Raw genomic sequence first — 27,712 nt, forward strand, 5'->3', positions numbered from 1 at the left:
GCACTATTTTTTGGAGAAAAAAATAAAAATAAAATATATATATATATATATATATATATATATATATATATACATACACTAGCCGATAAGCCTATCCAGAGGACAGTCTATGTTTAAAAAAATACTAACCCCCAAGCTAATGTTACCAAAAATAATAAAAGTAAAATTACAGAAAAAAATAAACAAAGCTAATACCCCTATAAAAAAAAATAAAATAAATCCCCCTAAATAAAAACACCCCCTAATCTAATACTGAACTACCAATAGCCCTTAAAAGGGCCTTTTGTAGGGCATTGTACTAAGTTAAACAGCTCTTTTACTTAAATTTTTTTTTACCAATTACCTAACAGTAAACCCCCCCCATCCATCCAGTAAAAAACCCCATTACCCCCTATCCAACCTTCCCCAATAAAAAAACCTAACACTAAAAAACCTTACTTATTGCCCCTAAAGGGACATTTGTATGGGCGTTACCCTTAAAAGGGCATTCAGTTATTTTACTGCCCTTAAAAAGCCAATCAGCTCTTTTACAGCCCATTAAATCCCTAATCTTAAAAATAAAAAATCTTAAAACTAAGCCCCAAATAGGCACTCACGATTCCTGAAGTCCGGTGGTGAAGGTCTTCTTCCAGACGGCTCCATCATCTTCTATTTTCATCCGGAACAAAGGCGGAATGGAGCAGAGTGGTCTTCCCCGATGCACGGATCTGGAGCGGCTGTCCTCTTCATCCAATCTCCGGCGTACACTGAAAATGTAATGCAAGGTACCGCATTCAATTTGGGGTAACTTGCATTCCTATTGGCTGAAATGTTGAAATCAGCCAATAGGATTAGAGCTACTGAAATCCTATTGTCTGTTCAAATCAGCCAATAAGATTTCAGTAGCTCTCATCCTATTGGCTGATTTCAAAACTTCAGCCAATAGGAATGCAAAGTACCCCAATAAATATGGGGTACCGTGCATTTAATCTTCATTGTGTGGAGGACGATCGCATAAAGAGGAGCCTCCACGCCGCTTTGGACCAGCACCGATGAGGATCCATGCATCGTGGAAGCCAGCTCCGCACCTCCGCTGCTAAAGATGAAGATAAAAGATGATGGAGCGGCCTGGAAAAAGACCTTCTCCGTCGGACTTCAGGAACGGTGAGTACCTATGTGGGGGTTAGACTTAGGATATTTTTTTATTTTGTTTTAATTTTCAAGATTAGTGATTTAATGGGCTTGTAAAAGAGCTGAATGCCATTTTAAGGGCAGTAAAAAAGTTGAATGCCCTTTTAAGGGCAATGCCCATACAAATGCCCCTTTAGGGGCAATGGGTAGTTTAGGTTTTTTTTAGTGTTAGGTTCTTTTATTTTGGAGGGTTTGGTGGGTGGTGGGTTTTTACTGTTAGGGGGGACTAAGTATTTTTTAAACGTAAAAGAGCTGTTGGCGGTTTAGTGGTTAATAGGTTAATTAGGTTTATTGCGATGTGGGGGTTCGTCGGTTTAGAGGTTAATAGTATAATTAGTTAGTTGGTGTTGTAGGGTTTGGCGGTTTAAGGGTTAATATTGTAATGTATTTAGTTGGCATTGTGGGGGTTTGGCAGTGTAAGGGTTAGGTAGTTTCTGTTTTTTTGTTAATACTTAGTACGGGCGGTTATGTTTATTTTTTTCTTAATACTTTCAGGCCCATTTATCAAGCTCCGTATGGAGCTTGAAGGGCCGTGTTTCTGGCGAGTCTTCAGACTCGCCAGAAACACAAGTTATGAAGCAGCGGTCTAAAGACCGCTGCTTCATAACCCTGTCCGCCTGCTCTGAGCAGGCGGACAGGAACCGCCGGAAATCAACCCGATCGAATACGATCGGGTTGATTGACAGCTCCCTGCTGGCGGCCGATTGGCCGCGAGTCAGCAGGGGGCGGCGTTGCACCAGCAGCTCTTGTGAGCTGCTGGTGCAATGTTAAATGTGGAGAGCGTATTGCTCTCCGCATTTAGCGAGGTCTTGCGGACCTGATCCGCAGTGTCGGATCAGGTCCGCAAGCCCTTTGATAAATGGGCCCCCAGGTGTGTGTGGTTACATTTCTTTTAATACTTTGTGTGGGCTGTAAATTTTTTTTTTTTTATACTTCGTGCGGGCGGTTAGTTTTAATTTTTTATACTTCGTGTGGGCATTTAGTTTTTTTTCTTAATACTTTGTGCAGGCGTTATTTTTTTTATTTCATGCGGTTGCGTGTTTTTTTTTTTTTTAAGGCTTCCTTTGCCTACGCTGCATCCAGGTGGATTCCAAAAATGGCAGGGTGGTGAAAGAATCCACCTGCCAGTTGCGCACGCATTCTCAAAGGAATGTTGGCTGTGCGATGCTGACGGGTGCGCACACATCCTCAAAGGAATGTTGGCTGTGCGATGCCGACGGGCGCATTACAAACACGATTATATATATTTTTCATAATTGTCCTCTATTACTCTGGCTCGCTCTTCAAGTCCCAGTATGATAACTTACTGTTGTATTTGAAATTTGATCCACTGATCACTTATTTTGATAAAGGGCTAGATTAAAAGTGGTGTGCTATTTACCACTCGTGCTTGAGTGTAAACACAGATGGAAGTTCGCTTTTTGCGGGCATTGGGCAGCACTCATAAGTTTAAAGTAAAATGTTTACGAATGTGCGAAATCAGACGCACAGTAAAAGTTGGAGCACGGATATACGCAACTACTTTAAATATTCTCCCTATAGAGTAAAAAGTTAAAAAACAACTACTACTTATCACTCATGTGCTAACCCAATTTAACAAAATGCGTTATATCAGACATGAATTATGAATATTTTACATTTCAATGTTCTTTGCATAAAAAAAAATTTACTTTATTAAATATATATATATATATATATATATATATATATATATATATATATACATACATTTTCCAAAGATACATAGAAGTCTTGTGTTGTTTGGACTAAGGCCAATCATTCTAGCAAGCTTTCTTTCTCCTCCAATCCTGATTATATTCTGGTAGATGTTAGGCTATTCCTTTTTCAAAGGGTTTAGTTGCAGTATAGTGTAGTGCAGAGATTGCATTCTATTTTCTTATTAAATGGTCTCTGTACTAGTGGTTTATTCACCATTCCAGTCTTTTGAGGGCATTCTTTATCCCCCCCCCCCCCCCGGGTCTATTATTTCTACTGATGCCAGTTTATTGAGTTGGGGAGCAGTCTGGGAGTTAAGAAAAATGCAGGGAGTGGGTTTTCTTGGAAAGTAAGATTTCTATTAGGTTTGTTCAAAATTTGTGCAGCCTTCTTGGTTCTCTGTCTTGGCCTTTTCATCTCAAATAATACATATATTTAGAACTTTATATAAAAGTGCACAACCATAGCTTAGAGTGTCATAGAAAATAAGACTTACTTACCCCAGGACACTCATCTACATGTAATAGAAAGCCAAACCAGTACTGAAACGAGAATCAGTAGAGGTAATGGTATATATAAGAGTATATCGTCGATCTGAAAAGGGAGGTAAGAGATGAATCTCTACGACCGATAACAGAGAACCTATGAAATAGACCCCGTAGAAGGAGATCATTGAATTCAAATAGGCAATACTCTCCTCACATCCCTCTGACATTCACTGCACGCTGAGAGGAAAACCCGGGCTCCAACCTGCTGCGGAGCGCATATCAACGTAGAATCTAGCACAAACTTACTTCACCACCTCCATAGGAGGCAAAGTTTGTAAAACTGATTTGTGGGTGTGGTGAGGGGTGTATTTATAGGCATTTTGAGGTTTGGGAAACTTTGCCCCTCCTGGTAGGAATGTATATCCCATACGTCACTAGCTCATGGACTCTTGCTAATTACATGAAAGAAAAGACTCTTGTATCTTTTTTTATCAGGTCAGACTAGGTCACTGCTGTGTTACATTCTGATTTTCGTCTGGGAACCTATAGTTTCCTTATTTACGAAGGTGTGACTTAACTGTGTACTGTACTTTTCTTCATTTCACAGGTGAACTTTGATGAGGCGGATTGCTTCAGTTTACCATTTAAATTCATCTAAACAAAGGGTTGATGTATCAATGTCATATTTCTCATTTTGACCTTAATGTTTCTTGTTTAAACCTCTCTTTTCAGATGGTTTGGCATAGCCTGAAATACTTATTCATAGTTTTTATGACTCGCTATTTGGTATTTCAACTAGCTTTCCTTTTTATTCCTTCATTTCTTTTCATTTAGAGGCATAGTTAATATCAAGCTCTATCCCTAATCAGTAATTCTGATTGCTCCAGTTTGACCATGCAAACTGGTTATGCAGACATTGCTTGGATGTACAGTATTCCTTTTTGGTCTTTACCACTGATTCAATATTCTTATTACATTTCTGTCATTCAGATCCTTATACTAGATCTAGTGCAGTAAGTCTTAAAGTTGGACATTTTATCTTCCTGAGAACCTTAGTGGTTTTAAAAGTTTATTATGCACCTCATTTACCCTACTTTGTCATTTCCTACTTTTCTTGGCTATATGTTAGACTGGGGTATAAGAGAGGCAAAATGGATTAAAAGCTTATGCAAAGCTGGGTATCTTTGCCTCCTCCTGGTGGCCAGGAGTTGAATTCTCATGAGTAATGAAATTAATTTATCAGGTAAGCATACATTTTGTTTAATCTTTCCTGCTTTACTGTTTCCTCCACCTACTTGGCTATATCTAAGAGGATTCAGGAGAAGTAGAAGGGATTTAAAGCTCTGGTGTGTTGGGGTTTCTTTTGTCTCCTCATAGAAGTCAGAAGGGGAACACCAACACGTTATGACTTGAGGGCCCTCACTATCATGAAAGAAATTCATTTATTTACATTTTGTTTTTATGACATTCAACACTTGAAGAAGGAAAGCCTTTCTTCCCAGAGATGGATCTCTGTAAAATGGTATTTTACAGTGCAATGTTTAATTGCTAAGATGTACATATTAAAAATTAATTTAATGTCACTTTAAGATTTTAAACAGTAAAGTAAAGTCACTGAAAATGTCTTAATACAATAAGCACAAACATTTTGAAAAAAGTAAACTAAAACAAAAATGTATCTATCTTACCTAAAATGCTAACAAACATTTTTACAACACAGACTATAGATATTTTGTAGACAAATTATTTAATACTCTTTTTAACTGGAATAAAAAGTCCAGATTTTTACGCATTAAGTCAATTGCAATTTACTAATAGACTGCAATTACATGTGACTTTTATTAGAAGTTGTTTATATTAAGAAGTACACTGTTTAAAATTAACACAATAATGAAGTAATTAATTAGTTATACCTACCTCCTGAATTTCTGGATTTTTTTCCAAAATTGAAAGAGCTATTGCAGCACATTCCAAGGTAGAAAGGCACGTATTGGTTGGCTGAGTTCGGATCACATATTGACTTGATATTGTGGATTTTAACTGCACCTGTTATAAAACATGAAGCACATGCTTATTTACCACAGGAAATCAAGGCCTGACTTGCTCAAAAATGTTTTTTTTTTCCTTACTCCACTTGTCCATTGAACTTTAAAGTTTCAAACATAATTAAGCTGCTGATGTCTTCTTTAAAATATTACACAGGTATAAGTGACATTTTTATTTTAAACAGGTGGGGTGTTTTTTCTTTTTTTATTGTTTAGAGATCTATTTCGTTACACACTTAATTTACTATTCTCACTATAACATAGTTTCTGTTTCTGCGATTTAAACTGAAATCTCAATGTAATTTCATTATACAAAGAAGAAGTGTTCTGTAGTGGTCGGTTGAGTAAATAATAAGACACTTCTATTAGAATAAAAACAAAGATCATAATATTGAGTTGCTGAGAGAAAAAAAATTAACACCTGGGGCATTAAATATCCTGTTCAGGATTAAAGTTCTTGTAAGGAACATTGAAATAAATAAAACATATGTCTATTAGATGTTTTATATATTGTTTTAAAATATTTGGTTTAAACTATTGAAGGGCCATTATAATGCAAATATTACCTGCTTACCAACCCAGCAAGTCAAAGGGGCCGATTTACCAAGCCCTGTATGCATCCGTTTCCGTGCGAGCCTACAGGCTCGCCAGAAACCGGAGTTAAGAACTCTTTCGCCACCTCTGAGGCGGCAGACAGCAATCAGCCCAATCGGACACGATCGGGTTGATTGCCACCCCTTGCTAGTGGCCGATTGGCAGCGAATATGCAGGGGTCGGCATTGCACAAGCATTTCACAAAAAATGTTTGTGCAATGATAAATGCAGACAGCGTATGCTGTTGCCATTTATCGATGTGTGTCAGACATGATCTGCTAAAGCGGATCATGTCCGCTCCCACTATGATAAATCAGCCCCAAAAGGTTTAGCAGCCCCTCAAAGTGCAGCTCAGTAGCTGCAGAAAACTGCTGGTACCGAGAGGTCACATGTCACTTTAATTATATATTTAACTACTTTGTGGAGGTTAAACACTTATAGTTTGCAAGGTCAGCAGTGCTAAAATGACATATTCTACTCTACATATTAAAGCAAGTATTTTTGCTGTATAATGGCCTTTTACTAGATTGAGAAAATGAATTACCTCACTCTGCTTTTCTTTATATAGACACAGCTCCTTCCATCCCTAATAGCTCATGTAAAACAGTTTACATAGAAAATGTATATGAAACCAATCTAAATATGCAAATCACGTTGATCAACCCTACATGTGCATTGCTCCAATAAGAAAAAGGCAAAAAATGAATACAATTATGCCTAGGACACTTCTGACCAAACAGGGTGCATTTATTAGAAATAATGTCCAAAACAAGAGAAAAAATAGTATACACTATTCTTTTAACCCTGGACCTAAGCAATTTAACCAAAGAATCAAAATCAGAGAAAACAACTTTCTTGAAATCATGTGACAAAAAATAATTAAACAAACCCTCAGCTTTTGTAAACTATTCTGCAAAGGATCACTAGTGTAAAATTAGGTTCTGTTCGGCATACAAGCTAAAAAATACAATCCAGATATTTACTTAAAAACAAATAAGCAAAAATTAGGAAAGGTAGTGGAATTATGAAATGTCTAGGAAAGTGTAAACCCTGAATATGTGCCAGTTCGATTTGCATTATAATACTTAGAGCCAATAGATGTTTTGTTTTGTTATTCTCTTCTAATAACAAGATGTGAAAAATACTTGGGTTCTACTATGAAAAATTAGTCTATGACCTTTTGAACGTCTGACAGTACTCTGAATGCTTAGAGCCTCATCCAATTATTTACATATTTATTTATATATTTATTCTGTTTTAATACACTTCTTGATACACTTTTTAAAAATATTTTTGTATTATTCCTCTGGGCAGCTTTGTGCCTCCCCTGCAGAGATTCTGAGTACTAAGACTTTCAAGGCTCAGTGGGATATAATGAATTTCTTCAGTGTATCAATATATATGCTTATGTTTAGCTCTGACATCTTTTCTTCAGTTCTCAAGTGTTGATAGAAAAGATGAAAATTATATAGATTTAAAAGCATTATATATATATATATATATATATATATATATATATATATATATATATATACACACATACATACACATTACACACATATACTGGAAAAAATTGAAAGACCACTGCAAAATTGCAAATAGTTTCTCTACTTTTACTATTTACATATGTGTTTGAGTAAAATACTAACATAATGGTAACAATTCTCCAAAATCCCAAATATAAAAACAAAATTTATGCTAACCTGATAAATTTCTTTCTTTCTTGACAAGGTGAGTCCACGGATCATCATCAATTACTGTTGGGAATATCAATCCTGACCAGCAGGAGGAGGCAAAGAGCACCACTTCAAAGCTGTTAAGTATCACTTCCCTTCCAACAACCCCCAGTCATTCGACCGAAGGAAAAAGGAGAGGAAGGAAGCAACATAAGGTGCAGAGGTGCCTGAGGTTTATACAACAAAAACCTGTCTGAGAATACAGGGCGGGCCGTGGACTCACTGTGTAAAGAAATAAATAAATTTATCAGATAAGCATAAATTTTGTTTTCTTTCAAATGACACGGTGAGTCCACTGATCATCATCAATTACTGTTGGGATTCAATAACCAAGCTAGAGGACACAGATGATAAGGGAGGGACAAGACAAAGAACCAAAACAGAAGGCACCACTGCTTGAAAAAAAAAAAACCTCTCTCCCAAAAGAGGCCTCAGCTGAGGCAAAAGTATCAAATTAAAATGTTTTGAAAAAGTATGAAGAGAGGACCAAGTTGCAGCCTTGCAAAACTGTTCCACAGAAGCTTCATATTTAAAGGCCCAGGAAGAAGAAACAGCCCTCGTGGAATGATCTGTTATTCTCTCAGGAGACTGCTGTCCAGCAGTTTCATAGGCTAAGTTAATCATACTCCTCAGCCAGAAAGAAGAGAAGTAGTCGGAGCTTTCTGGTCCTTGCGTTTCTCAGAGAAACAGACAAACAAAACAGGAGACTGGCAAAGATTCTTAGTCGCCAGAAAGAAGAATCACAGAGCATGCACTACATCTAGGTTGTGCAAATAAAAGCTCCTTATGAGAAGAAGGATTAGGACACAAAGAAGAAACAACTATTTCCTGAGTAATATTCCTATCCAAAACACCTTAGGAAGGAAACCTAACTTAGTAAACAGAACCACCTTATCTGAATGAAAGATAAGGTAAGGGGAATCATACTGTAACGCCAATAGTTCAGAGACTCTCCGAGCAGAAGAAATGACAACAAAAATGAAACCTTCCAAGATAACATTTTAATACCTAAGGAACGCATAGGCTCAAACGGAGCCTGCTGAAAAACTCTAAAAACAAGGTTAAAACTCCAGGAGGAGTAACAGATTTAAACATAGGCCTGATTCTGACGAAGGCCTGACAAAAGGATTGCACACGCTTAACAAAATAGACAAACCTTTCTCCAGACCCACCTGGAGAAAAAACTAAATTCTAGGAATCCTAACTCTACTCTGAGAGTAGCCCTTAGATTCACATCAATACTATATGGTAAATCTCTCTAGTCACAGTCTTACCAGCCTGTATCAAAGTCTCAACGACCAGATCTGAAAACCCACGCTTAGAGGAAACCAAGCATTCAATCTCAAAGCAGACAGTTTCAGAGAAACGAAATCTAGATGAGAGAAGGGACCCTGATCAGAAGGTCCTTACTCATAGGCAGTCTCCAAGGTGAAGAGATAACAACTCATCTTGGTAAGCCTACCAGGTCCTGTGAGGCACACAGGGATAATCTGAATTACCTATGCCTCTCCTGTTTAATACGAACAATGATTTGTGGAAGAGGAGCAAACCAAGAAACAGTGATGCCAGACTGAATCCTAAAGCAATGACAGGGAATTTAAAAGAGCAGCTTGCTGATCTCTAGACCTGTAACATAACCTGGAAGCTTGGCATACTGCCATCTCCCACTCCAGCACCCCTCATTGAGGGTTAACCTAGAGAACACATGCGGGAGAAAAATCTAACTGCTCAAGAAGACTACTCCCAGTATTCACTCCTGAAATGTGAATAGCGGATAAACAATGATGTGAGTGTCTGCCCACTGAAAATTCCGCGCCAATCATGGCAAAGGAACTCCAGGTTCTTCCTATGTGGTTAATGTAACCGCTGAGACGAAATTGTACAACCAGAACCGGAAAAACAGGTTAAGACAACTGATCAAAACCATCAAAGCAATGTAGATTGCTTACAACTCCAAAATGGTTATGGGAAGAGCAGTCTCCTCCCAATTCCATAATCACCATCCAACAGGCTAGCAACCGTGGTCACTAATACTCAGGAAAATCTCTGGAAGCATGAGCCCCGAGACAGAAGCACCTGAGAACTGTAGAATGTGGGTAACAATCCTGCTACCTCCCGCAAGCTAAGCGAGCGATCTACCACTAATTCTAGATATATCATGCAAGACAGAGCCACAGGATCCCCTGGTCCACTATCTGAACATGCATAACAGCAGACACTCAGATGGAATTGATCCAAGGAATGATGTCCAATGAATCAACCATCAGACCAATTACCTCCATATATTGAGCCACAGGATGGCCAAACAGTAGAATTCCAAAAAGAAAAGGCAAAAATCCACTATTTTCTGACCTCTGTCAAAAAAATATTTTCAGAGATAGGGAAACTAACATGGTCCCTAAGAAACTACCCCTGTAGCTGTAACAAGGGAACTCATCTTAAGATTCACTTCCATCCGTGGAATGAAGAAAAACAACAAGATCTCAGTATGAGACTTTGTTTGTTGAAAAGATGGTGTCTGAACTTTATGACCTCCAGGAACGTCATCACAGCAATTCACTGAAACCTGATCAATGGCAATATAGCCCCCTCTGAGTGCTATGGCAAGGCCAGAGGAAAGAGCCACATACTGAAAGTGTTTGACAGAAAAGGCAAAACTCAGGAACTTAAACATACATGCCCTCCAGGTCTATGGTCACCATGAACTTAGCCTCTTGGACCAACACATATATAGAACACCTCTCTCACACCAGGTACAGCTATTCTTGAGAGGTAAACCTGCTCCTGGGAGGAAGGAGTTGAATTACAATACGTAACCCTGGAAATATTTGACCACAGCCATTTAAGCAAAATATATATACATTTAGGAACAGATGTCTGTTCCATTCTTTAACAAAAGGAACAATAATCATTGAACTTAAGGAAATATTTCCTTTAGTGAAGGAAATCTAACCTAAACCAAGGTATATGAATGTGTAACTTATGAAACAAGCATAATAAATTCTGCCCAATTCCACTGCAGGTATAAGTATTTCAACATTGGGATGTTTATTACACGGATTGGAATAAAAGCATGAATATCCCTTAAGCTCTAATAAAAAACTAGCAAGACTCCGTAAACATAAGTCTAACAAGCCCTACAGAGGATTATGAAAAAAACTCTCTCTATACAATCCTTGCTGATCATAAAATTACAGAGGTAGAGACTGATTAAAGTAAAGGTCAATTTTCATGTGAAAGTGCCCGGCTTTAAAAAAAAACAAAAAAACCATTAAAAACAGGGGCACTTTCATTCATGAAAATTGACATAGCACCGTATTTTAAAAATACTTACCTTGTTCTTCTGAAACACTGGATCGCCGTTCTGAAACGATGCCTCGTCTGCTTCTTTCTGGTTTACTTAACCAGCAATGATGAAACTGGCTTCCTCCAATACAGTTGACCTTAAATTAATCCCACTAAAAGGTGACCCCTTTTAATACAAGCAATCATATCCCTGAATTTTGTTTCTAACCTAATAAAGTCTTTTAATAAAAGATACCAAGAGAATGAAGCAAATTTGATAATAGAAGTAAATTGGAAAGTTGTTTAAAATTGAAAGCTCTTGCGACTTGTGCATCCTGTATTTTGCTTGTTACAAACTTTACAGGTAATCAGATATATCAAATATTTGGAGCAACAGTTTAATCTGTATTTCAAAGTGTAGTTCTCACTTTTAGCTGTAGAGGTAAAACTATCCCCTGTAATTACATAGGGACAAGTCATACAAGGTTATTAGTGGCTATAGAAAAAAACACTGGAAGAGTGCATCTATAGCACTCAAGAGCTATATTTAAATGTGTTGTTGTTTGTTACTTATTATTGAGACTTAGTTATTTATTTTGTGTTCAGATCTCTAAGGTGACAGAGTCAAAATATCTTACTTTAAAACTTAACTTTTATTCTTAGAACACTACTAAAAATATGCAGGAAAGAAATTTAATTAAAAACACATGCAATAATTTGGCTTCTTATTATGATAATATATTGGGTTACAGATTACAAAATTGTTCAGAGAGTGAAGTTAGTGGATCACAAGTTTTGGATTGCTTAAAGTTTCACCACATATCAGTATATTATTATTGGATCTGTATTGGGTATTATAGTCCTACTATTTATTTAATTTAATACTGATATCTTAGTGCCTATAGTAGTGGCAAATAGTGGGTTGAAGATATATCTTTATTGCTTGACCTCAGGGATTTAGGGAACCGGTGAGGAGTCAATGCGAACTCCTGTATTTTAGTAGCAGCAATTAATTGGCAAACTTATATTAACTTCTAAAAACAAGTTATAGATATACTAGCTATATTTCATAGCCATACCTTATTAGAGGGATAATTTAATCAGACACAAGTACCCGGATTAGCATTACTAAACTTGTGGCAATAGTGAAAATAGTTACCGCACATAATGAATGCAAACAGAAGTGAATAACCAGCTGATTCACAATACTATGCCTAATTAACAATATACAATAAGATTCTAACTATCACAATTGTGTATTATAAAACTCACAGATATGCAGAGCGATATTTAAATACTTTAATACTAAATCAAGCATTTTTGTGGTAGTTCAACAACAGGTAGCAGCAATCATATTAATTTATACTGAACTAATCAGCCACTTGCTTTATGTGGATGTGCGGTTGAGTTGGATATTGAAACACCTTGTGGCTATCTCAGTGACAGAATTAGTTACATTTAAAGTAATTTCAGACAAATTGTTGGTTCAATGTTACAGATAAAGACAAACTAACCTATCCTTTACAAATCGTAACATTGTGTATTTAACAAATAAACTAACACGAATGATGTCAAATTAAAGAAAATTTTGTTAACTAAACAGTGAAATAAACTTGAGAAGATAGATGTATAAACCATTGTAAACACAAGGTAGTACAACAAATCAGAAAACTCACATAAAATACAGAAAACTATACAACTACTTATTATATATAATTATTTTCTAAATAAACATAATATCAAGTGAGTAATCACATACTGCCATGCAAAATCTTATGTACAAAATGTATTTAACCTGATAAAACACTTTTAAAGTGTAACACTATACTGCTAGTGAAAACTAACCACTGGCCAATAGCTTAAAGCAGCAGACTATAAATTATCGCTGAAACAAACAAAACATACCATTATCACAAACCACTTAGTATATATATGAACAAGGAATGAAAGACTGATGTTTAACAAATGATTTATAGCCAAATGGCGATATATCATGTACTGCAACTAAAGAAACAGGGTCTGATGTTCAACAAATTATTCTCTTAACAGCTACTTTCAAAATAAATAAAGCATACTACAACATATGACCTGAAAAGTAGCAGATTACAAATTATTGTTAAAATAAACAAAGCATACTGCTACCACAAACCATTGAGTATATATATATATATGAACAAGAAAATAAAAGACTGATGTTTAACTAAGGATTTATAGCCAAATGGCGATATATCAGGTACTGCTATTGAAGAAACACAATCTGATGTTCAATAAATGATTCCCATAACAGCTATTGTAGAAATAAATTAAACATATTACAACTACAAATCTCTGAGTACATATAAGAATAAGGAAATAAAGACTGATGTTAAACCAAAGATTTGTAGCCAAATGACGATATATTATGTACAGTTATTAAAATAACACAATCTGATGTTCAACAAATATTTGCCAACTATTAGATAATATACAATATATACAATATATATATATTAGGATTCAATAGGAATAACTACCACAAAAACTTAATACCTTGATGTAGTGTAATACTGCAATATCCAAACTACCACAAAAACTCAGTACCTTGATGTAGTGTAATACTGCAATATTCAAGTACTTACACACATAAATCAATATGTATATTCACATAGTGTCTGAGGTCAAGCAATAAAGATATATCTTCAACCCACTATTTGCCACTACTATAGGCACTAAGATATCAGTATTAAATTAAATAAATAGTAGGACTATAATACCCAATACAGATCCAATAATAATATACTGATATGTGGTGAACCTTTAAGCTATCCAAAACTTGTGATCCACTAACTTCACTCTGTGAACAATTTTGTAATCTATAACCCAATATATTATCATAATAAGAAGCCAAATTATTGCATGTGTTTTTAATTAAATTTCTTTCCTGCATATTTTTAGTAGTGTTCTAAGAATAAAAGTTAAGTTTTAAAGTAAGATATTTTGACTCTGTCACCTTAAAGATCTGAAAACAAAATAAATTTCTAAGTCTCAATAATAAGTAACAAACAACAACACATTTAAATAAAGCTCTTGAGTGCTATAGATGCACTCTTCCAGTGTTTTTTTTCTATAGCCACTAATAACCTGTAAAGTTTCAAATCAGTACATAGCACCACTGACTCAGATTTTTAATTAATTACGATTATAAACTTATACTAATCGTTATATATTGAGTTACCTAGAGCTTTTCAATTCATAATTAGTAGTGCCATTGGCCCCCTCCTTTCTTGCAAGTCATACAAGGATGTCTCCCACATTTGAAAAAACCTTTCTTGGAAAGCCAAGTTTCAGGTCCTTGTTTTTGTGGATTGTAAACATAGTTAACCAATTCAGTCCCTATAGTAGGTGCTCTTTTTGAAACAAATTTACAATCCTTTTCTAAGATTTTATTGAACTGAGGATCTAGTTTTAGTATATCCATATTACTTTTAATGATAGTTGTAATCTGATGAAATTATCTGCTGAAAGGAGTAGTAAAATAGATGGGCTGTATATTATTTATAATTGTATCTCCATCTTTGGTTAGTTTAGAGGTTCTCTTATTTTTGCGCTTAAAGTGCATGTCTAGTTTGATGAATCAGTGCCTGGTTTTTAAAAACCCTATTAAAAACAAAGGCACTTTCATTCATCAAACTTTTCATTTCAATCGATTTGTTAAAATACTTACCTTTTAATCTTGAAAGCCACTCCAGCGCTTCCCCTGCCCGTCGCAAGGCTCTTCATGTGTCAAAAATGACGAATCCGGCTTCCTCCAATCATGGCCTCAGGCAATGAGTCCCCTGGTGGGAAAGCCATGATTGGATGATGCCGTATTCGTCATTGCTGACGTATGAAGTGATGAGCGGCAGGAGCGGTTTTCATGATTAAAAGGTATTTTAATAAAACGAGTGAAATGTAAAGATTGACGAATGAAAGTGGCCCTGTTTTTAAGAGGATTTTTTAAAAACCGGGCACTGATTCATTAAACTTGACATTCACTTTAAGAAGTTTATTTCTATTAAGAAGTATCACTTCTGCACTTATTTTCATTAAGGAATCTCTTTTGTATCCTCCATCTTCTAGACGATTGACTAAGTCTAAAGTATGCTCATCATATTTGGACATAGTTTTACAAATTATTCTTATTAGCTGTCCTTTAGGAATAGATCTAGTCACGTGCATAGGATGGCAAGAATCAGCTCGCAATATCGTGTTACCTGTTGTTTCTTTTCTATAGAGTTCAGTGGTCAAATTTTCCCTACCTGTAACCTGAATATCCAAATACTGTATCCTGTTTTTATTGATTTGGTATGTAAATTTTAAGTTGACATTGTTATTATTTAGCTGTTTGACAAAGGATTCCGCCTCCAGACATGTGCCACCCCATATTATCATCAAATCATCAATATATCTGGCATAGTTTAATATTGCTGTGAAATATATTATCATTGCCAGATATATATGAGGACTCAAACCAACCAATAAATGGGGGCAAATTTTGCCCATATGCCGAGCCACAAGTCTGGAGGTAGAATCCTCAGTCGAACAGGAAATAGTTATGTGTAAGAAGAAAGCACAAAACTTCCAATACAAATTCAATTAATGCACTTGAAAGAGTGCTTTTTAGTAATAGATAGTATTTAACAGCTTAATGCCCAATGTGTGTGGACTACACGAATATAGTGAACTAATATCTATTGTTAGCCACTTAAAGTTGCTATGCCATTTAAACTTGTCTAGTTTTTGTAATATGTCTGTTGTATCTGTGATGAAACCTGGAAGTTCCTGTTCAAACGGCTGTAATAAATTGTCCAGCCACTCACCCAGCCGTTCACCCAGTGATCCCTCACTATAGGCCTATGCTAGTCTTTGTTTATAGCTAAGGTTGTATTTTGTTTTTTTCAAGACTAGGGCAGCTTATTTTCTCATGTAGGTTTACCAAATCGGTGTGGGTCTATTCTTGAAATAATTCTATGTAGGAGATGAATTTGTGAACTGGGTAGAATTGGCTTTTATTTTTAAGATGTTCATTCACTTGAACTCGAATATCTTCCACGACCCTACTGGATTCACCCCGCAACTCTACTAGAGAATGAATCAGTCTTTTGTCAGAGTATGTTAAAGCTATGTGTTGGTCTTGATCTGATACAGGTGTCAATTCATGTGGAGTGCTGTTCATAGTGTTTACATTACTTACATCATCATCATCATTCAACATTTATTATCCACAACATCTACATTAGAAAAATGTTTTCTCAGTACTAGAGTCCTCACAAATCGATTTACATCAGTTATAGTCTTGAATAAATCAAAATTAGTAGTCAGTGAGAAACCTAGACCATTTTGTAGCAATTCATGTTCTTCTATAGATAGGGAATATTTAGATAGGTTTACTATGATTTGCATCTTGTTGACATTTTGTTTCTGTCATTGTTTTTTGGCTGTTCCTTTTTTGTAGTTTGTTGAGATGGGATATAGATCTTTATCAGGGCTAACCATATTATAGTCTAATCATAATTTTACCAGCATTTTTTGGTCTCTGATTAGAGCTTTATTAATAGTAACATACAGGGTGCACACATATACTGATATTATGTATTGCTAGCTTGCAGGTAAAGACCGGATTACAAAGGGTTACAATGTATCAGACAAAGGGTTACAATGTATCAGAGTATATTGGGTTCTTTCAAATAATTTGTATATGTTCATCTATGGCAGAGCTTTCCAAACTTTTCATGTTGGTGACACACTTTATTAAATATACAAAGTGGAAAGTAGGAGCACCGTCTTCATAAGAAGAGGGGCTTAAGTGCGGCGTAGAAATGTATTATATATGCAAGTATAACTTTATATAGAACATGCATACACTACCTGGCAATATGTCTGACCATGTACAGTTACAGGATGCGCAAATGATATCAGTTATATTCAATTCTAACTGTTACATTCAATTATAAGCAAGAGCACGTGCTCGAGAAACTTATTAAACAAAAGGTTATACACAAATCAACAGAAGGTGCAAAATAAAAAATAAAAAATTAAACAATTAAAAAATAAATCATAAAGGCTCCATTGTGTGCGACCGTGCACAGTGTGCTAGAAATAATAAGTGGTTTGTGAAATAAATGTCAAAACATTATAGCTACTTGTATATAAAAAAGTAACATATATAAAAAGGAAAGAAAAAGAGTGATTTAGGGCTACTTTGTAGCAATGTGAAAAATGCAACACTGTCTATTGTAGATCACTGCATGTGCTAACAAACATACACCTAGATTACGAGTTTTGCGTTAGAGGCTGTGCAGTGCTAACGAGCAGTTTATGCTCAACGCTCACTTACAGACAGCGCTGGTATTACGGGTTTTTACAAACCAGACAAGAATTGAGCGTTGAGCAAAATTTTGCTCATTACCGCACTCCAATACCAGCGCTGCGTACGTTAGCAGTGAGCTGATGTAACATGCTTGTGCACGATTTCCCCATAGGAATCAACGGGGAAAACTGGCTGAAAAAAAGTCTAACACCTGCAAAAAAGCAGAGTAAAACTCCTTAAAGCAGCCCCATTGATTCCTATGGGGAAATACATTTTATGTCTACACCTAACACCCTAACATGAACCCCGAGTCTAAACACGCCTAATCTTACATTTATTAACCCCTAATCTGCCGCCCCGACATCTACATTATATTTATTAACCCCTAATCTGCCACTCCGGACACCGCCACCACCTACATTATACTTATGAACACCTAATCTGCTGCCCCCAACATCATCGAACCCTACATTATATTTATTAACCCCTACTCTTCCGCCCCCAATATCGCCGCCACCTACCTACACTTATTAACCCCTAATCTGCCACCCCCAACGACGCCGCCACTATAATAAATATATTAACCCCTAAACCGCTGCACTCCCGCCTCGCAAACATTAGTTAAATATTATTAACCCCTAATCTGCTGGCCCCAACATCGCCGCCACCTACCTACATTTATTAACCCCTAATCTGCCGCCCCCAAAGTCGCCGCCACTATATTTAAGTTATTAAGCCCTAAACCCCTTTGTTTATAGCGCTGCGGAATCTGTTGGCGCTCTACAAATAACCGTTAATAATAAACCTAAGTCTAATCCTAAACCTAATACCCCCTAACAAATATAATTAAAAGAAATCAAAATAAATATTACTATTATTAACTAAATAATTCCTATTTAAAACTAAATACTTAGCTATAAATAAACCCTAAGGTAGCTACAATATAACTAATAGTTACATTGTATCTAGTTTAGGGTTTATTTTTTATTTTACAGGCAAGTTTGTATTTATTTTAACTAGGTAGAATAGTTACTAAATAGGTATTGTGACAGACCCTTCTGTCAGGACTGAAAGAGTTAACTGTGTTTAGCTTTAAGAATCTAATTTCTAAAGACAGGTTTTCTGGCCTCAGCTATTGTGTGCTATAATTACATTTAAGTAATAAACAGGCCATTGTTTAATCACCCTCAGAGAACAGACGCTAGGTGATAAGACAAGCCAAATGTGTTTAAGTTGTTATCTGCCTAAGTAAAGTATTTAAGTAATATAATTCTATTGTATCATGTCAAGGGCGCTTCTCCCTTTTATCTAATGCACAACATTCTTTCAACCCCCATCTGAGGGGGGGTCAAAAACCTGTATAAATCTGTGTGCTGCCTTCAAATAAAGTTGTCATTCTGTTTTAAACCTGAAACTGGCTGGGTTGTGAATTGCTGATTGTCTATGCAGGACATTGTTCATCTGGGGTTAACCCTTGGTACACAGTTGGTACCGTAACATTGGTGGCAAGCGACGGGAGAATCCTTATCGCCCAGAAGAGCAACTACACAAGCCAGTAACCTCAGGAAGAGGGGGATTATTACAATACTGACTAAGATGGAAAGAGTACCAGGGACAGAAGGAACCAATGGGCCCAGCATATCAGACAGAACCCCTGAAGAAGCAAGCTTTGATCGGGCGGTTAAAATAAGACTGGCATATTATGGCCCCAACCCATCTGCCGAAATTATCGACCGGGTCATAGCAGCTGTGGAGGACAACCTACTTCGCCAAAGCGGCGCTGCAGCAGCCCAAGTCACAGCAACCCCAGTGGAAAAGGGAAAAGTAAATTTTGCAGCTTTTAAAAACTTCCTGGAAACAGAAGGAGAGATTGATGGGTACCTTGCGGATTTTGAGAGGCAATGTGCACTACACAAGGTACCCGCAGAGGACTGGGTCACGATATTATCCGGAAAATTATCCGGCCGGGCCAGTGAGGCTTTTCGGGCCATTCCAGATGAGGAAGTCGGGGATTATAATACTGTAAAAGAGGCTCTGCTCTCCAGGTATGCGGTTACACCGGAGGCATACCGGAGGCGGTTCAGAGACACTGTTAAATTGGCTGGTGATTCCTACCTTGAGTGGGCATGTAAGGTGCACCGCACAGCAGCTCACTGGATAGCGGGGTGCCAAGCCGTATCTGGGGAAGAGGTGCTGCAGCTATTCCTGTTGGAACACTGCTTCGACAAGTTACCCGCAGGAGTTCGAGAGTGGGTTCGGGACCGTAAACCCTCCACCCTGCATGAAGCGGCTCGCTTGGCAGATGAGTATACGGATGCCCGCAAACTGGACACTGCTACCACTAAGCCCCCTGCCAGAGTGGAGTACAGACCCCCAGTCACCCCAGCACCTGCCAGTTACCAACCCCCAGCGCACCGCTATACCACACGGTCTCGGGCCACGAACTACCCTCAGAGAGCCTGGTTCAATTCGCGGGGCTACTCACAACCTATTCAGTGCTTTGGATGTAAGCAACTAGGGAACAAAAGACCAGAGTGTCCCCTAAACGCAGTGAACCAAGCACAGTCCTGGAGAAGACCCGCTAGCGGAATCCCACGTAATCATCAGCCTGCGGCCCGCTACGTAGAGGCGCAAGAATGCTGGGGCATCCTACATGAGGCAGACCTTGTGCAAGCTGCCCACCGGAATAACCGGCAACTGGTTAAAGTGAATGGGAAGGAGGTCAGTGGTCTACGGGATACTGGTGCTACCATGACCTTGCTTCGAAAGAACTTGGTGTCTGAGAAACAGCACACAGGAGACACTGTGGCTGTGAGGGTAGCAGGGGGCACTGTGTTCCGCCTGCCTGTTGCCAGGGTGCATTTGGATTGGGGAGGGGGCGCTAGACCTGTGAATGTGGGGGTCATGAAGGATTTACCAGCTGATGTTCTCCTTGGAAATACCTTGGTCCCCCTTGTTTCTGCCTATGCTCCCATGGGTCCCGCTGATGTTAACCCTGTGACTACCCGTGCTCAGATCCGTGCAGCAGAGACTGACCCCCCTGCTGCTAAGCCCCAGGACGCTGAGCTCAGTAAATCTCTATCCGCTATTGATATGTGGGAGTCACGTTACAATGCGCTGATGAAGGAGAAGAGTCACGTAGAGGATAAAATGGTCACGTTAAATAATCATGTAACAGTGCTAGCGGGAGAGAAGAGGAGTGCAGAGGAAAAAGCATGTTTAGAACAGGAATCTCTGCTAGACAAGCTGCACCGACAGACTGCAGAAAACACCAGCTTGAGAGTGGAACATGAAACATTAAGGACAAACTTAGTGACACTGGAGGAGAAGCTGACGCTGGCTCATAGGGAGGTGCAGCAACTCAAGGGCACCCTATGTCAGTATGAAGGGATTGTGGATACCTATAAAGAGCAGGTACAAAAACCACGTAAAGAAGCCGATGATATTTTGAAGGACTGTTTAGCCCTAGTCGGGGCACTGAAGAGGTTGAACCCTTATTTATACAGACAGGGATTCTCTCTCATAACGGGAATACAGATGGATTGTCCCAGCAAACTGACATGCCTACCACCTCCTAGTCCGGTCATCCCCAGGTTGACCCGCAAAAGGGTCAAGCCGGGTCTGCCGGAGTGTTCCACAAGGGGGGAGCTATGTGACAGACCCTTCTGTCAGGACTGAAAGAGTTAACTGTGTTTAGCTTTAAGAATCTAATTTCTAAAGACAGGTTTTCTGGCCTCAGCTATTGTGTGCTATAATTACATTTAAGTAATAAACAGGCCATTGTTTAATCACCCTCAGACAACAGACGCTAGGTGATAAGACAAGCCAAATGTGTTTAAGTTGTTATCTGCCTAAGTAAAGTATTTAAGTAATATAATTCTATTGTATCATGTCAAGGGCGCTTCTCCCTTTTATCTAATGCACAACATTCTTTCAACCCCCATCTGAGGGGGGGTCAAAAACCTGTATAAATCTGTGTGCTGCCTTCAAATAAAGTTGTCATTCTGTTTTAAACCTGAAACTGGCTGGGTTGTGAATTGCTGATTGTCTATGCAGGACATTGTTCATCTGGGGTTAACCCTTGGTACACAGTTGGTACCGTAACAGGTATTAACTATTTACTAGCTACTTAGCTAAAATAAATACAAAAGTACCTGTAAAATAAAACCTAACCTAAGCTACAATTACACCTAACACTACACTATAATTAAATTAATTCCCTAAATTAAATACAATTAATTAAAATTAGCTAAAGTACAAAAACAAAACAAAACACTAAATTACAGAAAATAATTAACAAATTACAAGATTTTTAAATTAATTACACCTAATCTAATCCCCCTAACAAAATAAAAAAGCCCCCCCAAAATAAAAAAAAAGCCCTACCCTACACTAAATTACAAATAACCCTTAAAAGGGCCTTTTGCGGGGCATTGCCCCAAAGTAATCAGCTCTTTTACCTGTAAAAAAATTACAAATCCCCCCCAACATTAAAACCCACCACCCACACAACCAGCCCTACTCTAAACCCCACCCAATACCCCCTTAAAAAAAACCTTACACTAACCCCTTGAAGATCACCTTACTGGGAGAAGTCTTCATCCAACCGGGCCGAAGTCCTCAACGAAGCCGGGAGAAGTCTTCATCCAAGCCGGGCGAAGTGGTCCTCCAGACGGACAGAAGTCTTCATCCAGACGGCATCTTCTAGCTTCATCCATCCGGCGCGGGTCCATCTTCAAGACATCCGACGGCTAACACTGAATGAAGGTTCCTTTAAATGACATCATCCAAGATGGCATCCCTTCAATTCCAATTGACATTAAGGTAGAAAAAATCCTATTGGCTGATCCAATCAGCCAATAGGATTGAGCTGGCATTCTATTGGCTGATTGGGACAGCCAATAGAATGCCAGCTCAATCCTATTGCTGATTGGATCAGCCAATAGGATTGAACTTCTCTTTTTACAGGTAAAAGAGCTGATTACTTTGGGGCAATGCCCAGAAAAAGGCCCTTTTAAGGGCTATTTGTAATTTAGTGTAGGGTAGGGCTTTTTTTTTTTAATTTGGTGGGGCTTTTTTATTTTGGTAGGGGGATTAGATTAGGTGTAATTAGTTTGTAATTTGCTTATTATTTTCTGTAATTTAGTGGTTTTTTTTGTACTTTAGCTAATTTTATTTAATTGTATTTAATTTAGGGGATTAATTTAATTATAGTGTAGTGTTAGGTGTTAGTGTAACTTAGCTTATGTTTTATTTTACAGGTCAATTTGTCTTTATTTTAGCTAGGTAGTTATTAAATAGTTAACTATTTAATAACTATTCTACTTAGTTAAAAAAAATACAAACTTGCCTGTAAAATAAAAATAAACCCTAAGATAGATACAATGTAACTATTAGTTATATTGTAGCTAGCTTAGGCTTTATTTTACAGGTATTTAGTTTTAAATAGGAATAATTTAGTTAATGATAGTAATTTTTATTTATATTTCTTTTAATTATATTTAAGTTGGGGGGGTTAGGGTTAGACTTAGATTTAGGAGTTAATAACTTTAGTATAGTGGCGGCGACGTTGGGGTTAATAAATGTAGGTAGGTGTCAGCGATGTTAGGGACGGCAGATTAGGGGTTATTAATATTTAACTAATGTTTGCGAGGCGTAAGTGCGGCGGTTTAGGGGTTAATATATTTATTATAGTGGCGGCAATGTCCGGTTCGGCAGATTAGGGGTTAATTTTTTTTTGTTTAGTGTTTGCGATGCAGGAGGGCCTCGGTTTAGGGGTTAATAGGTAGTTTATGGGTGTTAGTGTACTTTTTAGCACTTTAGTTAAGAGTTTTATGCTACGGCGTTGTAGTGTAAAACTCTTAACTACTGACTTTAAAATGTGGTACCAGTTTTGACAGGAGAGGGTCTACCACTCACTTTTTGGCAGACTCGTAATACCAGCGCTACGCAAGTCCCATTGAAAGAAAGAGGATACACAATTTACGTAAGTGGATTTGCGGTATTTCCAAGTCTGGCCAAAAAAGTGAGCAGTGAGCCTGTACCTTCAAGACTCGGGCGTTAAAAAGCAGCGTTAGGACCGGCTAACGCTGCTTTTTAAGCCTAATGCAAAACTCGTAATCTAGCCGATATAATGTTATAAGAAATATAATGTTATAGGAAATATAATGTTATATGAAATAGTGGCTAATAAGAGCTGGAATGAGAATAGAAAGTTGAAAAATAATGAGGCGTGATGTCTAAAAGAGTGTAATGTCCCTTGATCTAATATTGAATAATTGAGAATATCAGTCTTGGCAGATATCTGATAAACATACAACTAGTAATACAATATCTGATAAACATACAACTAGTAATACAATATCTGATAAACATACAACTAGTGATACAATATCCGATAAACATACAACTAGTAATACAATATCTGATAAACATACAACTAGTAATACAATATCTGATAAACATACAACTAGTGATACAATATCCGATAAACATACAACTAGTAATACAATATCTGATAAACATACAACTAGTAATACAATATCTGATAAACATACAACTAGTAATACAATATCTGATAAACATACAACTAGTGATACAATATCCGATAAACATACAACTAGTAATACAATATCTGATAAACATACAACTAGTAATACAATATCTGATAAACATACAACTAGTAATACAATATCCGATAAACATACAACTAGTAATACAATATCTGATAAACATACAACTAGTAATACAATATCTGATAAACATACAACTAGTAATACAATAGTTTACTCTTAACCCTTTATTGGGTAAAAAATAATACATTCATATGTTATCACATTTTTATATGCTCTGTTATATTACTGTACGCTATTACATTCTAATACATTCTGTGAAATAAATGTGATGCAAAATAATGAAGTACAGAAAGTTCATATAAGGATATGGGTGATCTTCTTTAAAATCTCCGGTCCTCTTGAGGTTTGTCAGACCGGATATCCGGTGTCTCTTACTCCATTTTGGAAAAGGGCATCTAGTCCCGGAAAAAACAAAATCAAGGCTAATTTACCTCAATGTGTGATATCAATGTATGGAACGGACTGTAAACGGATTTAAAGAAATATATGCATATGCAGATTAAGGAAAATTGATGATAACAGTAACATTTCATATTTGCAAAACAGATACAAAATTAACGGACATATACCAATTTCATAGTGTGTTCATACAAGCCCTTATCACCACCTTATGTGTGGTATTGTAACTGTTATAATTATTCTTTACAATACTATACGTCATTTGTAAAAAATTAAAAAGCTGGTAATTCATACCTATTTTTACTACTAGTCGCTAGCTGCTATTTGCGATTTATGATAACTGATAACAATACTGGTGGCAATACTGAATAAAAATATAAAATACATGCGAATAACCTAATACCTATAATATGTGTACCTGCAGTTTAATACCTAATTGGGCTACCTTAAAGGACCAGTCAACACATTAGATTTGCATAATCAACAAATGCAAGATAACAAGACAATGCAATAGCACTTAGTCTGAACTTTAAATGAGTAGTAGATTTTTTTATAACAAATTTCAAAGTTATGTATATTTCCACTCCCCTTGTACCATGTGATAGCAATCAGCCAATCACAAATGCATATACGTATAGTCTGTGAATTCTTGCACATGCTCAGTAGGATCTGGTGACTCAAAAATTGTAAATATAAAAGACTGTGCACATTTTTTTTAATGGAAGTAAATTGGAAAGTGGTTTACAAATACATGCTGTATCTGAATCATGAAAATTTAATTTAACCTGAGTGTCCCTTTAATACGTTACATTATTATAATATGTGTGCATAAGGCGCTGGTTATGTAATGTATTATGCTGTAAGTATAAACGGGCTGACTGAATCACATACCTTATTCAGATATATATACACCAAGGGCTGATTGCACAGTATGTATTGTTATAAATAAAATTAACCTAATTAGGCTACCTTTAACATACAAATTGCTACAATATATATGCACAATGGGCTTATAACATAGTGTGTATTATTATGAATAAAAATGGCTTGAGAGACAGACAATTCATATGTTCACATGAATAACCTTACTTCATAGGAAATGATGTAACTCGAAATCTTTATTTAGCCCGTTGGGTATGAAGATGTCCATAACGTGTATCCACTTCATCTCCAAACGACCCAACTGATTTTGTACATCACCTCCTCTCCAACCTTGTTCCACTTTCCTTATGCCCAGAAATTCTAGGTCATTTACCTTTCTGGATGAAAAGATAGATGAAGTTGCCAATCTAGAGAGGGGGGAGCTATTGAAATATAAAACTAAGACTGACAATAGGGCAGATACAAACAATAAGAATTTAGCCAACAGGCTTATTTTTCAACATAGCACTCAGAGTAGGGAAGTAAGAGAGATTATTCAAAGACATTGGGGGATTCTATCCAGGGATTCTAGTTTAACCGAATTTCTAGGAGAGGGACCAAATATAATGTTCAAAAAAGTTCCCAATCTAAAATTGCAACTCTCCCATGGGTTGAAAAATGCAGATGATACTGAACATGCTACAAAAAATTGGTTGCTCCCATCTCAAATGGGATTTAGAAGATGTCAGTTCTGCAATTCATGTAACAAAATGAAAAAGGGACCGAGACTATGTAACAAATTCCACTCAGCAGACGGTACCAAGAACTATGATATAAATCAGTTCATCACTTGCAATAGCAAAAATGTGATTTATATGTTACGCTGCTCGTGCAATTTGGTATACATAAGACGCACCTCTAGACTTCTGAAAACCAGACTTAGTGAACACATATATAATATAGAAAAAGGATATCAAAATCACACATTATCGGCACATTTTGATAGGAAACACAATAGAAAGGTAAATGACCTAGAATTTCTGGGCATAAGGAAAATGGAACAAGTATGAAGTAAGGTTATTCATGTGAACATATGAATTGTCTGTCTCTCAAGCCATTCTTATTCATAATAATACACACTAGCAATTTGTATGTTAAAGGTAGTCTAATTAGGTTAATTTTATTTATAACAATACATACTGTGCAATCAGCACTTGGTGTATATATATCTAAATAAGGTATGTGATTCAGTCAGCCCGTTTATACTTACAGCATAATACATTACATAACCAGCGCCTTATGCACACATATTATAATAATGTAACGTATTAAGGTAGCCCAATTAGGTATTAAACTGCAGGTACACATATTATAGGTATTAGGTTATTCGCATGTATTTTATATTTTTTATTTTTATTCAGTATTGCCACCAGTATTGTTATCAGTTATCATAAATCGCAAATAGCAGCTAGCGACTAGTAGTAACAATAGGTATTAATTACCAGCTTTTTCATTTTTTACAAATTATGTATAGTATTGTAAAGAATAATTATAACAGTTACAATACCACACATAAGGTGGTGATAAGGGCTTGTATGAACACACTATGAAATTGGTATATGTCCGTTAATTTTGTATCAATTTTGTATCTGTTTTGCAAATATGAAATGTTACTGTTATGATCAATTTTCCTTAATCTGCATATGCATATATTTCTGTAAATCCGTTTACAGTCCGTTCCATACATTGATATCACACATTGAGGCAAATTAGCCTTGATTTTTTTTTTTCCGGGACTAGATGCCCTTTTCCAAAATGGAGTACGAGACACCGGATATCCGGTCTGACAAACCTCAAGGGTTTAAGAGGATATACTGACATGTGCACATCATTTCCTTGACAAAGCTTAATTGCGAAACGTACGTTGGATATACTATCTCTCTATTGCGTCTGTTCAATTATCTGCACACCTGAGGGAGGAGCAACCTACGCTGGTCACAAGGTGGACGGTATTGTGGTTAAGCTTCTGCTTTCCTATCCACTGACTCACAGCATTGGGCTGCGCTCATTAGAGCAATAATAAGACATTTTGTTGCTTTATTCTCCTGTGTACGGTGTTTATGCAGTTCTTGTGACGCTTTTATATATATGTCTTAATAAATCCTTTTTACTTTATTATCATGTGAGAGTACTGTTTACCCACCAGTATAAAGTGGGCGTGCACATTTCCCTGAGCTTGGCTATAAGCTCCAACCCATGTGAGTAACAATTCGTATACAAGTGTTCCTTACCTCCTGAATAGTGTTACAGAGTTACACTAAAATAAGATACATCGGAGGACCGGAGATTTTAAAGAAGATCACCCATATCCTTATATGAACTTTCTGTACTTCATTATTTTGCATCACATTTATTTCACACTTTTTTCGTTTTGTGATATTTTGGTATTTTATGT

At 36.9% G+C, this 27,712-nt stretch overlaps 1 protein-coding gene across 3 annotated transcripts in view; it reads right to left on the reverse strand.

The window, feature by feature from the left end:
* The window catches only part of DTWD2 (DTW domain containing 2), a 916,318-nt gene that overhangs the window by 33,531 nt on the left and 855,075 nt on the right, over positions 1-27,712 (reverse strand). For all 3 annotated transcript variants that reach the window (XM_053701584.1, XM_053701582.1, XM_053701583.1), the window contains exon 6: positions 5,292-5,420. In XM_053701584.1, the coding sequence (XP_053557559.1) occupies positions 5,292-5,420 (129 nt within the window). The remainder of the gene's footprint in view (positions 1-5,291; positions 5,421-27,712) is intronic.

Source organism: Bombina bombina, chromosome 2 (assembly GCF_027579735.1).
Source record: "Bombina bombina isolate aBomBom1 chromosome 2, aBomBom1.pri, whole genome shotgun sequence".
NCBI classification, from domain to species: Eukaryota; Metazoa; Chordata; class Amphibia; order Anura; family Bombinatoridae; genus Bombina; species Bombina bombina.